General features: G+C 34.3%; 1 protein-coding gene across 1 annotated transcript; it reads left to right on the top strand.

The window, feature by feature from the left end:
• Window positions 1–1,643: 1,643 nt before the first annotated feature.
• On the top strand, window positions 1,644–2,564 carry LOC127092800 (NDR1/HIN1-like protein 3). Its single transcript, XM_051031697.1, has one exon. It carries the CDS (start codon window positions 1,735–1,737, stop codon window positions 2,365–2,367), a length of 633 nt encoding a protein of 210 aa, XP_050887654.1. The 5' UTR covers window positions 1,644–1,734; the 3' UTR covers window positions 2,368–2,564.
• The last annotated feature ends 15,179 nt before the right edge of the window (window positions 2,565–17,743 follow it).

Genomic DNA, 17,743 nt, shown 5'->3' with positions numbered 1-17,743 from the left:
TGATTTAATTTTGTATTGTGTATAATTATCCTCCATTTGGGCAAAATATACCCTACTCCCATGAACATGTAAAACTTTTATCGCTTTCCATTTTATCGCTTTTAGCACTCATTAACCAAGAAATAATCAAAAGCGATATAAAAAGAACCTTTTCCAAAAGAACAAAAATAAACTTGATCCGATATCAAGTGATTTTCCAAGTCAAATTCAATTGAATACAACATGAGTGCTTGATCCAACGTCAAATACCTCTTCCATTAAATTCACACGATTTTCATATTCAACGCCAAGTCATTTTCAAAACATTTTTACAATAAATCGGATGAAAAATAATGGGGTGTACGTATTTGTACACACAATTTCTCAAGTACTTGGGTTGTCAGTCTTGCTAAGCTTTTGGCCTGATACTTGTCTTATGTTCAAAAACACTTAACGATAAACGAGTTTAATTTGATCCTCTTAGGGCGAAAAAGAGAGGTTGGGATGAATTGTCCTTTCAGCTCCCGAGTATTCTGATTATTGGTCGTACTTACCCAGTGGTTAGATGTTTCTCTCCCTCTAAGTACCAATGATTAAACTCGCCTCACAAATTTCATAAATGAATATTCTTCAGGATAAAAAAGAGTGGTCGGGATACGATTATCCTTTCAGCTCCCAAGTACTCGGATTGTTGGCAGTACTTAGCTTGTGGTCTGATACTTGTCTCAGACCCTAAAATCAATCACAACCCATCAAATCCAATTTTTCAACTTAGGGCATTCAAAATCTTTCACGAAGGACATGTTATTTCCGTTCTACCGCAATGCGAGCAACACTTAAGCCTCCCATGCACGGACATACAAGTAACGTTTAACTGCTAGAATATGATCCAAGCACACTCATTCTACCGCAAACAAACAAATGCTTAAGTCTCTCATGCACGAGCTTACAAGCAACGTTTAATAGCTAGAACGCGAACGTTAACCTCGTTAAATAATCACAATCAACAAATATGTATTTTCTACCACGAACTACGAAACTCTGATTTTCTCATTGCACTATGAGGATAAATAGGCACGAGGGTCCGAATCCTTGGCGAGCACACTAATTTATAAACTTTTTTTCCTCCTTAACAAATAACATTTAGATAATAACACTCATTCGCACATATAACAAACTTGTCACTAATAGTAAATATGGATTATTCGCACATAATAATTATATGTTGAAGTTACTTTTAATAGTTATTCATGAAAAATATTTGAGATATACTTATTTAAATAATTAAGTAATTTTCATTATGCAAAAATATTTATTGATGAATATTAAAATTATTATTTTTCATTAAATTTTTTTTTTAAAATAACTTCAACTTTTTGTAATAATCTCATGCAATTTTTTGAAAATAAAAAGGAAAATATAATTTTTTAAATAGAAATCTATAACTAAAAGAAAAAGTAACGTGACTATGATTGAGAGACTAAGTTTATGATTTAACGTGTCCGTACTACTAGGTCCCTACTGGTCAACCCGTAGAATACAAGCTTGATCTTCAATATCAAGTAGATAAAGAATTAAATACGTACACCTATTCTGAACTTTTCAATAGATTTTTTAGGTACTACTTACTACTTATATATACCTCATTCCACTCACCACAAAACACACTTCATTTTAACTTCCAACTTCCTTAAACTTCTTTCACAATATAATCAACTTCATAACACTTTTTCTTCACTCAATTACAACAATAATATGGCAGAAGCACAACACCACAACCGTATTAAAAGACGCTGTTGTTGCCTCTTCAACAACATAGTTTGGAAGATTCTCTTAGCAATAATCACCTTAGTCGCCCTCATAATCCTCATTTTATTCCTCGTCATAAGACCACGGACCTTCAAATTTAGTGTCAATGAAGCTAAACTTACTCAATTCAACTACACCACAACAACCAACACCCTCCATTACAACCTCGTACTCAACTTTACCGCACGTAACCCAAACAAAAACCTTAACATCTACTACGATGAAATAAATGGTCATGTATCCTATGAAGGAACAAGGTTTGCTTCAACAAACGTTATAACATGGTTAAATTCATTCCGTCAATACACGAAAAACACAAACCTTATGAGTGGTGTTTTCTCTGGAAAACGTGTTGTTGTTTTTGATCGTGATCAAGTTTCTGATTTTGGACGTGATAAGAATGATGGAGGTTTTCGAATTGATGTGAAATTATATTTCAAAATGAGGTTTGTGCTTGATGATTTTTATGGTGGACATAGTAAGGGTAACATTAAATGTGGACTTTATGTTCCTTTTGGTTCTAATGGGACGAAGGTCGTAAATGCATTTCAGCCCACCAAGTGTGATGTTAATTTCTGAGGATCATACTCATATCGTTTCACGTGCATCACTTATTTGTGGGATTTGTTGGAGAAATTTTGATTTTTCTATGTTTTTTAATTTTGTAATATTTTAGTTTTTATTAAATATATTGACAGATTGTTCATTCTTTTTACTTACGCATGATTGTGGATTTTAAATGTGTTTCAGTTGAATGATAAATTTAACTTGGCGTCTGTTTTATAGTAGATTAAAATAAAAATGATTTTGATACGATTAGATAATAATTAATTTTTAAAAATTATATAAATTACCATTGAAAAAACATTAAATTAAAATAACCATGCATCATTAACAATAGATGTTCTATTGTTGAGCATCCTAGGGGCTTTACTAGATTAGAAAAATCCTAGAAAGATCTCCGCATTAGACTTATCATCAAATTTGTCTATCTTGTCTTTATCATTGTATAAACTAAATTATTTACTGTCGAAATTTATTTTCTAAAATATGTTAAATGACCACTTTGTAAAACACCCATGTGCTATTAATTGCATCCGTCCGAAAGGAGGGAGGGAGAGAGAGCATGAAATGTTGGATTTTTTATAATGGTTTGAAGTAGGATAGCTCATTCAGAGAGAAACTAGGGCATAACGCGGCCCATAGTTTGAAAGAGCTACATAATAGGGCCCATCCCTTTATTAATCTCAAAGAGAAGCTAATCGCACAAGGAAAAAGCCAGACCCCGTGAGATGCTGGTTCCAACCAGCCATCAGGGAATGAGCCCAACAAACATAGAGAAGAAGGCGATCGCGAGACTTACTGTCAGTTTGAAAAATTTACTCCTCTAAACACCTCTTGGGAGATAATATATAAATATTGCATTAACACTGAATTCTGGAAATCTGAGATGAAAATACCCCTTCCCGGTTAGGGAGTTTTCTTGGACCAATAACTCAAATTATTTTTGTTTCCATAAATGTCACGGCCACACAACCAACGACTCCATCCAACTGAAGGATGTAATTGAGGATGATTCCCCGAAGAGTAAGTCTGCAACCAAGGCAGTTGAAGTTGTGACCAGGATGTAAAGAGGCAAGCTGTGCGGAAAAAGAGGCATACATAGGAAAAGGCCAACACATTGCGGCCATCACGGGAGGCTGTGGCGCAGCGAAAAATACAAAGTTGCCACCAAACTTTATTTATTCCAAAGAAAAAGGAAAATATTGATAAAACCACAAAAGTAAAAAGAAAATGGTCATCACAATCAAATTTGGGTCTGGGAGTCGATTATGCAACGAGAATATATTATCACCTCTCACACCCGTTGTACTCAACGAGAACTGTTTTGATTGTTTTGCACGAATGAGTGTTATCATCTAAAATTTACTTAATTAAGGGGGGAAAATAAGTTTTAATTAATCTGCTCGCGAAGATTTCTAAATCTTGTGCCTACGTATTCCGATAGTGCAATGAGAAAATCAAAGCTCCGTAGTTCCCGGGGTAGAAAATTAGTATTTGTTGGTTGTTTTTATTGAACGATTTTAAAGTTTGCGTTCTAGTAGTTAAACATTGCTTGTATACTCATGCGTGAGAGGTTTAAACGTTGTTTGTATTGCGGTAGAACGGAAATAACATGTCCTTTATGAAAAGATTTTGGATTCCCTAAGAAAAAAAAATTAAATTTGACTGGTTGTGATTGATTTTAATTGAGAAACAAGTATCAGACCACAAGCTAGGTACGACCAACAATCTAACTACTCGGGAGCTAAAAGGACAAGTGCATCTTGACCTCTCTTTTTCATTCCAAAAGTTTTGTTTATGAAATTTATGAGGTAGGTTTAATCGTTGGTAGTTGGAGGGAGACAAGCATCTAACCACAAGCTAAGTACGACCAGCAATCAAAATACTTGGGAGATGAAAGGACAAGTGCATCCTGACCTCTCATTTTCATCCCATGAAAACCGAATTAAACTCGTTTATGTTTAAGTGTTTTAAATGGAAGACAAGTACTAGGCCACAAGCTAAGGACGACCGAAAACCCAAGTACTTGAGAGATGTTGTTGACAAGTACACACACCTCATCCTTTTTCATCTGGTTTATTTTAAAAATATACTAAAAATGACATGACGCTGGATCAAGTGTTAGAAGTTGATTACAATAATTGTGTGAAGTTGATGGAAGAGGTACTTAACATTGGATCAAGCACTCACGTTGCATTCCATTAAGCTTGATTTGGAAAACACTTGACTTGGGTCAAGTTTATTTTTGTTCTTTTGAAAAAGGTTATTTTTAGCTCGCTTTTGATTATTTCTAAGTTAATTGACGAATATAGAAAATGATAAAATGGAAAGCGATCAAATTATTACACGTTCATGGGGGTGAGGTACATTTTTCCCAAATGGGGGATAAGTATACACCATACAAAATTAAACCATAAGCATATATGAATCATTCAAGAGGTCAAAATAAATCATTCAAGAAACAATCCGCAATCACAATTCATGAATTAAAAAATACAATCCAGAGTGAAGTCATGAATATAAGAAATGTAATCAAGATGAAAGTCATGACCAAGACCCTCATTTTAATTAAATTCTTAAATGAAACTAAACCTCAAGTTCATCAATTAATGAGTTAAAGAAACTAAACTAGGGTAAAGACATGAATAAAGGAAAATAATCAAGATTAAAAATGATGATCAACCCTAATCCTAATTAATTTCCTAAATGATTGTTATATCCAAGGTAAATCTCTAAAAATCCTAAAAAGGAGACATTATTCCCTAAGAGTAACAAGAAAGTTCCTAAAAATATAAAATAAAAACAAAGGTTAAAGAATAAACACATTCTTCCGAGGGGGTAAGAAAAATGGAATTGGGTGCAAAACAAAAAAGGAGGCGTTGGGCTTGCACCCAGGCCCATGCGTTCGCTTGTGTCCAAACAGGGAAGTGTATCAACATTTTAGGGTGTGTAACAAGTACAAGGGCACTAGGGCTTTGACCCAAGTCCATTTTGTTGGTGTAAGCCCTAGAGAAAATACTTTTGGTACTTTATCGAATTATTTATTAATAATAAAAGGCTTTTTCTTTATTATGTTTGTTTAATAAAGTCCCTAAAATAGCTAGTCTGTTTAATGTATCAAATGTGACTTTATCATGAGATCCCATGAAACAATAGGACAATATTCTTAAAGTACCCATAGTCGATCTTTGTTGTAAAGTGGAATAACATTAAAGCATTAAGAATATTATGTATATAGAGTGATGATCACATCTCATGGATCATGGATAATGAGTTATCAAGTCTTAAACATAGGTATGAATATTAGGTGTAATATTTATACTAGATTGACTCGCTATGAGAATACTACATAGAATGTTATGCAAAGTGTCATAAGTTATTCTCATGGTGATAGTGGCGTATACCACCTTTCGACCTGAAACCACTATGGGCCCTAGATGTAGAGTCAAATACTTTATTGCTGACCAAACATTGTCCGTAAATGGATGACCATAAAGACAGTTGATGGGTACTCCACGAAGCATGCTGAGGGAGATGAGTGACCAAGATGGAATTTGTCCATCCTGCGTAACAGGATAAATGTCTAAAGGCCCAATATTGAACTAGATAAGGATAAGATGGTTTATGCCTTGTATTCGAAATAGACATAAGGGAAAAAAGGGTAATTGTACACACAAGTATTATCACAAAAAAGGATTTGTCAGATCACATGACATTTTCGTGTCTTGGGTAGCAGTGATGTACAATTAAAACCTTCATTTCATCGTCCTTTACAAGAATCTCACGTTGTAAACCTCTAAAAGCTATCCCTAATTCCTGAATCTAAGCTAGAACATAAACACTAAAATCCATAAAAACCTAAATTAAGTCCCTACTCCACACGCTTCAAGCAAATGCTTTAGGGGTTCTCATCCACAAAGAATGACGATTAACATGGTAGCAAGATTTGAAGCAAAGGTGTATGAAGATAAAAAATTACAAACAAAGGGGAGGATTTCTCCGGTCAAGGTCACTCTTATGGTATTGAAGATGAATAACAAGAAATCGAAAGGAATTCCTAGTCTCAAGGTATCAACTTTATCATTATCTTCTTTCTCTTATAACTCTACCTCTACTCCTTCTATTTTATTTTGTTGTTATTGTTGATAGTCTCGATTAGGGTTTGTTTTATGTTGATGAGTATGATGGAATTAGGGGTGAGTAGTGATGTGTAGGGTTCAATGGTAGTGAAGAGAGGTTGAAGGTGAAGGATTCAGAAGAATTGAAGGGGATAAGTGAATGAGCTCTACTTGCTCAAAGCCCTAATGGTGGCTCTGAGTAGTGTGGTTTGTTAAGAGCTTTAGTGAGTGTGAGTTGAGATAGGTGAACTAAAGAGATAATTCTACAGAGTTTTGGTAAGGTCCCTCATTGGTGAAGAATTTGAGGTTTTTATAGGTGGGGTGAAGGGATTTTTAGAGGGAATTATGGTTAGAGTTAGTTAGGGATGAGTGAGTGATAGCCATTGGATTGAGATTCGTGGCAATGTTCCTAGAGTGTAATTGAATGAAATGTGGGAGTTTTAGAGTGCAACATGTGTTAGTTTAGTATGTGAACTTATAGGTTTTTAAGTTAGTTAATTGGAGGGAAAAATATAATTAGATTGAGGGGTAATTAAGGTAATGTGAATTTGAACATTTTAGGGTAGTTAGAATGATGGTTAGGGAAGTTAAGTTATGTTAAAAATCTATTATGATAGTTGTGAATGTAATGATGTATAATGATGTATGTGGTTTGAATTGTATAGGTGATGGAATGACTTAATGCATGGACATGATTAGGATTTTGTTTATGTATATATTGGATTTTGTTTATGTGTACGTTGGATTTTGTTTGAACTGTGTATGATGTGAATTTTGGGGACTGCTATTGGTTTGAAGTTGACTTATACGTTTGGTTTATTTATGGGGTGATTTGATGTTGGATGGTTCATGCTGGTTTAGATGGTCTAGTATGGATAAATGTGGTTTGAATGATTTTGAAGGATAGTTAATTGGTAGGTTAATGATCATTGAGATTGGATGATTTGCAACGAGCTTAGCATGTCTGTATTGAATTATTTTGTTGCTTTGAACTTGCATATGATTGTTTTTGCTATTGTCTGATGTGGTGCCAACATGAACTGCTTGAATTTAGTTGAATATGAATGTGGCATGGATGTATGATGCATGATATGTCTTGGTTTTTTATTTTTGAATCTTGAATGGATGTAATTGTATATTGTGAAACTGATTTAGCCCTTCTATTATGTAGGTTTGTGTTGAGGAAAGGCTTGGTGTGGCATGAACTTGGACATGGAGTATAACATGAAGAAACTTGATTTTGAAAAAATGGAGAAGTGAATAGGTGAAGAGAATTTGGAAGGAGTTGGAATAAAATGGAACTGAATTGAGAATAGGTCATAAGAGTTAATGATTCAAAAAAGTCAATGGTGAACATTTGATCAAAAAGTCAACTGTTGAAGTTTTCTTGTAATTTCCTTTTTTCCCTTGTAATATCTTAGAACTAAACATTGCAATGTAATTGAATATTGATTGTAAGTTGTAATCTGAGCAGCATAACTTTTGTTTCAATCCATTTGAACTCTGAATTTGAATTTTCAATAATCCATATGATGTATTAAATAAATCACTATAAAATTTAGTAATGTAAATGTATAAAACAAGGGAACCCCTATGACTTGGTCAACAAAAGTCATCCTTCCATGGTTGACTTTGTTGAACAAAAGTCAACTATTGTAAAGAATGATTACCAACTTCTTCTTTTATAATGCACACCAAAATATTAGCCATCATTCAAACTTGAATAAGGGAGTTCAAACTATTAGGTCAAAAACTCAACCTCCATAGTTGACTTTGACTTACAGTCAAATGTAGCATGTTCTTTCTTCTTTTCCAAGCAATGACTTGATGGAAATGTCCAATAATTCAAAATAACTTGTTTCACAGGTAAGCAAAACAAACCCTAATCCATGATTTTATCTGATCACCAATAATAAGACCTTAATCCAAAAGAATCCTCATATCAATCCATCAATAGCCCAAATATTGAGACATCAGATTAAATAGTTAAATCCATCCAAGGGGTAGGGCAAAATATTGAGACATCATGATTTTATATGTAAATGTAGATGAATGAATGGTCTTGCCTAAAATGAATGATTAATAAGATCATATGCAAATGAGTCAAAAAGCTATAAGCTAGATAAATTGAATAAGGGGTAGGGCAAATTTGGGGTATGGTAGAGGCACCCTGCGGAAAAACTCCCCATCCAATGGGATGATGAAGAGGAAGATTGCATAATTAATGGTTGTCATCAAGAAAGGCGAAAGTACCTCAACCAAGGTCCTAGAAAGATCGATGCTCAGTTTCATGGATAGTGAAAAATTCGGAGGAATCCCAAATGATACCTTCTAATTGGTCATAACAGCCACAACCAGAACTCTGATTTACTACGACAGTTCTTGTGACATCATGTACTTGAAACTTTTTGATAATATGAGCCTAAATAAAGATAACTTGTGTCCCTACAAGGGATCTGACCTACAGGATTTCAACGAAACGATCACTCGTCTCTAGGGTTATATTGAGTTAATGATTACTACGGGGAAGGTGGGAGATGTTTGAAATGCCGACTAGATGTACCTCATGGTTCTCTGTAAAAAAGTCTACCACTGCATCCTCGATGGATGCTTCACGAAAACCTTGGATGGTGTAGCATCCCTGGTTCACCTCAAGGTGAAGTTCCACAACCTCCATGATGAGCCGATCATAGTCAATGTTAACCTTGTTGGAGCTAAGAAAACACTATTGAACTTGCAAGACCAGAAGAAAGGGGAAAAGAAAGCCATGAAGATCATTGTGGCTTCCCTCATCGACCAACTAAGGATCATGAATATTCGTCACTATAGGTGAAACATGTTCCTCCATTGAGATGAGAAAAAATGGATGCTTCTTGTAAACTATAAACGGTAAAGCGAATAAGCGGTGGCAAACAGAGGGGGTTATGTTAACAGTTTTATGCAAAGATAAATTACAATATTGCAATGTATCACAATATTTTCATTTAAATAAATAATAATATCCTTATGAAATATCTCTTTCCTTTGTGACTGTGAAAGGTAACGATGAGTCTAGTTTCGACCTAGGAAATTAAATCCCCATGACATAGACTTAGAAATGTTGTCATAAACGCCATAGGCGTATAAGGAAATCAACACCTTGCAATACAAAAAAAAAAACACAAAGAAAGTGGAAAAGTCACAAAACTATAAAAAAAAAATGGTCTGCCCCCTCTTGGTATCTAGCCACTCAAGAGGACATGGTGAGTCTTTCACACGTTAACCTCAGATCAAGTTTACACTTGGTAGGGGAAGGGGTATCGACCATTGGTCGGGAACTTCCCCAAAGACGTCCAATAAACTTCAAGTGAAAACCTCGTAAAGTTAAAGCAAATCCTGAAGCAATACACCTGGAAAGGTTGTTACATTTACACGAAAAAACCTAGTAAGAAAATAAAAAAAGGGGATAAGGGCATGTATAATCTCTGAGTGAGACAGTTTTTGCATCATCAATTATCTTATCCATCCACACTTTCTACCTTGAAATGAAGAAAGAGTAAAAATGTTCCACCTTTAGTAAAAAAAAATCTCAAAAAAATTCATAGATATACACAAGGTCAACATTAGTCACGTTATCCTCTTTCTTTAGCCAAAGAGATATTCTCAAGGTGCAAATTCTCAAGATCTCCTTGAGCGGTAAAAAGAGATGCCCTTGTAGAAGATAGCGAAGCTTGAGCAAAATCCAGAGCTTTATCTTTCTTCACCATTTCTCCGACTAGTAACTTCTTATGATTAGCTAAAAAGCCAAAGAGGTTGAAATTACTCAAAGTGTCATCCATCTCAGCAAGAGAAACAAAATCCTTATTTACTTCTTTCTGGTTCATATCATGTTGAAGCGTTAAATTATAGACACTATCTTATAACAAGTGTCTATCTTTATGATGTCAATCAACCAAAATACAATCCATGCAATCGGTTCCACCAATGTCCAAAACTGCAGACACTCGTCGGATATACTATGCCTAAGTGGATAATTCCTCCTCAAGAGCCTCGTCACTCACAATGGCGAGGTAAGAGAAATTTTCCTTTGAAATAGATTCTCGATTCTCAATTGGAGTACGGGGTCCCGACCGAGCCAAGAAGATGGGAGTTGGAATACCCGAAGACATGGAAAATTCCTGGAGTGCGTGACACCATTTTTACATCCCCAAGAATCTCAATATCAAATTTCACCAAGGAAGTCCCTCCTCAGGTCTGCGATAAATCCAGCAGAGAGAACCAGGTTAATTTCTATACCAATCAGACTAGAGTGGGGACGATAGTTTGCATTAGAATGTTCGAAGGTCCTCTAATCACCATGACAACTCCAAATCTCTCTTCCTTTGTTGAATGACTGGTGACTTCTCGGAAAGTGTACCGATAATTTCGAACTAATAAAAAGATCGAATCCAAAGGGACTGTTATTTAACAAGACAATACTGCAATGCTTAGAAAATACTAAATTGAGGGTTGGGGGTGGGGTTCGAGTGTTAATGTGAAAAAGAAAATAGAGTATTCTGTCAATAATACGAATGTGGGTAGGTTCTGTATATAATCCATTATTTATCTATTGTTGATGTTCGTTGTATTTCATAAATGATATCGTTATTATAATTCTACGACGAATTAACAAAACCATTATACCCAATCCCTTAGCGTATATCTCACTAATCTATACTCGTAGTTTCCTATCCCTACTGCACCAGCATAAGCAATATTAGGCCATGCAATAGAACACTAATTCCTAAGCCACTACTGAAAGTCTTATATCCCTATTCAATCAGTGAAAACACAATAATTGCCTTAGGCCCAATGCATAGACTAATGGTCAGTATTCCCTATGCGTCCAAAATCAGATTAAAAGAGTATCTCACATAAAAAAGCATCAAGAACAAGGTGCAATTGAATAAAATTATAACGCAATAAAAATCAAACATATGTCCCAATATTATTAAAATAGGTTCATCAAACAAAATATAACTTAAATTATTTTGCATAAGATATCCTTTGAAGAGTTGTCCTTCAATGGCTTCAGATGCGCTCCCAATATGCCTTATAGTGTTACAAATCGTCACTTGTAGTGTAAAACCGCAGAACCCTTAAAAGATACCAAAATTTCCCTTTTATACCAGTCAAATCAGTCTAGAACGCATCAGAATAGGTCCAGAAAAGACCTATCGTGCACGTGATAACTTGCATCGTGCACGATTCTGACTTTTCTTTTCTATCACGCTTGTAATGATGCGCATGACTATTCCAGTAGCTACATGGTTTTTGCACATCGTTATTTTTGCATCTTTCTTTGGTCTTTCTTCCTCATTTTTGTCCCCTCTTTATATTTTTTTGATATGTTTCTTCGATAAAAAACATGCAATGATGGAGTGTTATCACACCCCAAAACTTGAACCATTGTTTGTCCTCAAGTAACTTGCATGCACTGCCAATTCCAAATAGAAAAACAAGTTGCACAAGAACAATTGAACATCACCATATAAAATGTTCTTTACCTGACCATTATTCTAGCTTCCAACTTCAATACGTAAAATCTAGAAGACTTCCTCAAGCTTTGACAAGTACTCAACCTGTCTCTTATCTCACCTTGACTCACTCAATGGATAGGGTAGTCTCTCAATCAACATACAAAATAATTTATAGTGAATTTGATTAGGTTCTAATATAATTCGTCAAAGAAATCAAAACACACACATTTGAGGGCTTTTTGGGTTGTATCTTGGCTTATGTTCGGGTAGGACATTTTTGGGAAAGTAGGTTTAAACCTTTGAAGTTAGGTGCCTAGTTCTCCGTCTTTTGTCATACATGTAACGTATTTTTTTTAGATTAAGATATTGATTAACTTAACTAACAAAGAAAGAGTCGCCACCACACTTTGATTTTTTCCAAAGGAAAGGGTAAAAATACGAACAAAATCCAAAGAAGATTTAAAATGAAACTAATTAAGAGAACAAGGGTCTAGGGGTTAGTTATGAAAAGGGAAGGTATTAGCACCCTAAACCTCCATGGTACTCCATGGGAACCTCTTTTAAATTGTGTACATTTTAGCTTGAAAAAGGGTGTTATTTGTTAAAATATTGGAGGGATGAGAAAAGAATAATTTTTATTATGATTTGGTGTTTGCCAAGACTTCTAAAGTCTCATGCCTACGTGCCAACAAAGTGAAATGGAGGATCAAAACCTCGTAGTTCGTGGTAAAAATAACAAAATGAGTTTGTTTTGATTCTTTTTTATTTATGGAAAAGACATTTTGTAATTTTAAGGAGAATACTCAACTAGTCACCCACAAGTATGAGAACTTTGCCTTGAGAAAAAGTTTAAAAGAAAAAATGCACAAGGGTACAAAAAGGGTTTGAATGAATTAGGCATTTTTTTAGTCTTTTGAAATTGGTCTAAGTATGCTTAAGGTAGTTTGGCATTTATTAAGAAAAAATGTTTTGAAAATCACTTGACAAAATTCAAGTTTTATTGAGAAAGTGGTTCAAGTTTAAAAACAAGAAGGTTTTGGAGAAGAGAGAAGATTTTGAAAATTAAAGAAAGGGAGGAGATGAAGAGATTGTCCTAAAGCATAAAGTAAAAGCTAAAGAAGAAAGATCTAATCAAGAGATAGAAAGATTTTTTGACATAAGTCAAGCAAGAATTCCCTCCTTTGGACTAAGCCTCAAGCAATTAAAATAATCAAATAATAATCCATGTATCAGATGGAACCAAAGTAACCAAAGCAAGTCTTCACATAGAAGTCCACAGTCATAGGTATCAGATGAATTCTAAGTTCTCAAGTCAAAAGTCCCAAAGAAAAGGTCAAGATCTTAATCCTAAGTCCATAACTCCACAATGATGCCAAGGATAGTAACCATAAGTCCATGAGTCAAAACGAACAAGTTCCTTTTAGGGGGGTTTTCCTTTATTAATGTATTTTAAAATAAAATGAAAGTACAAATGGACAAAGGAAAAAGAGTATAAACATAAACAAAATTCCTCATGGACAAAGAGAAAATGTGATATAAACACAAATAATATGATATGAAATGCTAAACATAAAGCATAAAGTAAGTGACATAACATAAAAAGCATAAAGGTAAAAATGAATTTGAAGTAAAAGTTAATACAAGTAAGGTGTTAGTAGAAGATGTTAATAAAGATGAAAGGATGTTTTGGTCATTTTTTGGAGAACACCCAACCATCCATTCAAAAGCATGAAAGTATGAGCATATACATCATTTATGAGAATGGATCCAACTTGGATAAAACCAACAAGTATGCCACTAGCTCTCATAAATGGAAAAGAAGCAACATTTTCACATAATACCATGAGGAATATGAGACTTACAATCTCACTTATAAAAATGTCATTGTCTTTGGGACAAATTTAGCGCTATGTTAAGCAATCGTAATTGGACTTGTGTAGAAGTCACAACAATCTGAGGTCGGTCAATAATAATGTTTGTGTTAATACATGCTAGAGAAATGATATGTAAATCAACTTCCTAAAGTTATACCACACAAGAAAATAAAAGAAAAGATATGATCAAGCACAAAGGTTAGGAGGATGGTCCATTACTTCAATCCATATTTCATGATACTTAGGACAAACTTATGCATCAATCCAAAGTACCTTAAATGATTCATGATCGTTTAAAAGCTAGATTTAAAATGATGAAAGTTCATCAAGCACCTATCCACAGGTCATGAACAAGATGCACATAAATCCATCCAAATGATCGAAGGGAAAAGAAATGGATGTGTAAGACCCCAATTTTGACCCTAAGATCCCTCATGCAATTTCATCATGAGCATTAGCATTGGGATCATACCTTGACATCCTCCTTACCCCTTCTTTCATTGGGTTTGTTTTGGGAGAGATCACCAAGCACTTTATGATTGTATCATACTTATATATTATCATTTTACTAACCAAAATACCAAAAATATGTTTTTGCATTTGCCCAACTCTTTTGTAGGTAGGGTATGATCACCATTGATATATCAAGTTCATATATAGGGTTTGAGGCCCTCATGACAAAGAGCACAACCATGAATTGATCCAATAATGGTTATGAGCATCATATATGAGTTCCATTGATTCCTACATGTTATATTGATCAATTTTTCTTCAAGAGTTTGAGGGCGATTTTCCTTGAAACCCTAGTTTGACTGGGTATCTTGAGTAACTTCTCCAATAAGCTATCTCACCAATTGATCAAATTTCTCAAGGGACACTTCAAAATTCATCATCTTATGCATATATGATCTACCATGATACAAGAAAGTCAAGAGAATTGAAGGTTAGCAAGTTGGTTGATGGTGATTGGCCAGATGAATTCATCTGATCAAAACTGGGTCTCCCTAGACCCTATCTCCTACAATTTTCACCATATGAAAATGATTCCAAGAGAAAAGTTACTATAAATGACATTCCAAACAACTTTCGTGTTGATACCTCGAGCTAGTTTTGCTTGGAAAATCATTTTCTTTATTGAAACATTATAAGTCATTTTGTCTAAACCCTAATTTGAAAGTCAACTTCACAAGCCCATAACTTGCTCAATATTTATGAGATGAAATATTTCCAAGTTGAACAATCAAATTCAAGATGTCTACTACAACGTTTATGTTTGGAGTGAGAGCTAATTCAACTTTTATGTGCATGTTATATGAGGCTACATTATAGGTTACTTTTGACCTATACCATTGAACAAGTGATATTTCCAAACTTCAAAAAAGCATACCTCTATCATTTCAAATCCAAATGACATGAAATTGGTTACCATTTTGAATATCTTTGAAAGAGCTGCAACTTTGATGAAGACACGTTTCTTATTTGAAGCTCACATAAAAAGTTAAGTAAGGTGGAATATTGAGATATATGGCGTGACACATAGAAATTTTTTTGATATGTTGAAATTTCCAAACTTCCACCTAAAAATTATTCATGTTACAAGCTTCAAATGGAAAAGTGTTGAATATGAAAGTTGTTCCTCTTGACATAACCTTTCCAAAGAGTCCAATTTCATCCATTTTGGATAAGAATTGCTAGGGCTGCACATGGCATGAACATTGCATTATCATTTAGCAAAGATCAAACTTCAAATCTTCATATACAATTGCCTTGCATTCCAAGTTGAATTCAGACTCTTTTACACTCAATTGTGGATCAAATGGAATGATATCATAGGCCTGTACACACCCATGCACCCATACATCACTCATTGCCAATTTTGGAAAGTCATTTGGAAGGTGAAAATATCACATGATCCAACTATAAATAGAGCTCCATATGCTCAGAATTCAGGACATATTCGCGCCAGCTTTAATCCTAAACCCCTAACCCTTCCATTTGAGAGGATAATCCTGATAATTTCCATGGAAATTGAGTTGAATTCTCACTGTTTTGAGATTCAAAACTCTAGGGATCCAAGACCTTTTGTGCATTCTAATCCACTTATGCAAGCATACTGAGCAAGATCAAGAACAAGCCAAAGCAAGAACAATTGAATCTAGACCTACATTGAAGGTATTTTCCAGAAAATTTCATCTCTTCGATTCTCTTTTAATTCCACTCAATTCTCTTGGATCTTTGGTTGTCTAAAGTCCTACCAATGTAGGCAACAAGATTGAGTTGCTTAGAGGTCAAATCGAAGCAACTCAATTGACACACCTCAAAATTCAACTCCTCATATCTTTTTATATATGTGGAGTTAGTTAAAATTGAGGTCAGATTCGTGCTCTACGCCATTTTTTCTTTCAGATCATGTCCTCCTTTTTTATTTTTTTGATGGTAATGAGTGAACCAGTCCAGCCAGGGTCACGAGAGAAGATGACCGGCCTTTGGACGCCGGTGATGTGTTGGCATGGTTCAGAGCCATTGATCATTTTCAAATTGTTTTAATCTCGTGCGTTGTTTTTAAATACCAAGCTTATGCCGCGTTGACTCAAGTCCACCATGGAACGCGCACTGGTGACCACTTGATTTTCCACCTCAATTAATGAGGGAAATCAAGTGGTCCACGTTTTTTCTGATTATTTGAATTTCAATTTAATTGCTTTATTTTCATTAATTCATATTAATTTTAATATTGATCCAAAAAATATGAGAGTTTCACCAAAAAATTTCAAATAATTTCCTCTTTCATATTCTGAATTAAAATTAGTTTTTGGATCATTATTAATATTTTTCATGATTTAATTGATTTTGAATTTGTTTTTAATTTTTTTTAAAATACTTTTAAGTCTTCAAAAATTCTGAATTTTTTTCTCCAAGGTCCTTTGACCTTGTTTGACCTATGATAAATCTCATGGCCATTTATTTGGTGTTTTGATGAGGTTTTAGGAATTTGACAAACCATATTTAATTTAAATGTATTATTTTAGTATTTTTAATTTGAATAAATGCCAAATAATTTTGTTGACCAATTGTGATGACTTGTTTGTGTTTGACTCTTGTTGTTAGGACTTGGTCAAGGTTGATTTGACTTTGTCAAGTTAATATCATTGGATTTAGGGGATTGATGAAATATAAATTCCATATCCCAAAATGAATGGATGATATTAATTTGGTAAAAGTCCTCCTTTGATCAATTTGAGTTTTCATCTATTCCCCTCCCTCCTCATCTCATTCCCCTTCTTTATGCATTCATCTCATTTGGCATATGATATCTCAAAGTCCTAAAGCTAGTTGATTGAAAAATTAACATGAGTATGGATGAGATTAGGCCACACCTTTTGCATATTATTTTTGTGTGTGATATGTTTCATGAGCATAGTCCATAATATTATGTCTCTAACATGCATTAACACTAAAGTTCTATTGCACGACCTCAAATAGTTGTGACTTCTACATAAGTCCAATTACGATTGCTTAACATAGTGCTAAATTTGTGACATAAAAGGCATAGCATTCTAGTTAGTGAGATTGTAAATCTCCCCTCTTTCATGGTATTGTGTGGAAACTTGCCCTTTTTTCCTTCCTTTGGAAGATGTTTTGGTTCAAGGATTCATGCTTGTGATAAGTAGGTTGAGTGTTCTCCAAAGAATGTCTTAAAATGAAAAACAAAAGCAAACAATACGAACTTATAACTCATTAACAACTAACTTTTAATTTCAAGCCATTTACTTTAATGTCATTTAATTCTTGCCTTACTTCATTTTCCATTATTCATATCATTCTAATTGTTTATGTTAATACAATTTTTACTTAGTCCACTTGGACCATATTGTGTGATATATCTTGTTTGTGTATACTT

Source organism: Lathyrus oleraceus, chromosome 6, assembly GCF_024323335.1.
Source record: "Lathyrus oleraceus cultivar Zhongwan6 chromosome 6, CAAS_Psat_ZW6_1.0, whole genome shotgun sequence".
Lineage (NCBI taxonomy): Eukaryota > Viridiplantae > Streptophyta > Magnoliopsida > Fabales > Fabaceae > Lathyrus > Lathyrus oleraceus.
This window is presented reverse-complemented; position numbering and strand designations above follow the sequence as displayed.

Coding starts and splice junctions, on each gene's coding strand:
- LOC127092800 (XM_051031697.1), top strand. CDS start 1,735: ATGGCAGAAGCACAACACCACAACCGTATTAAAAGACGCTGTTGTTGC.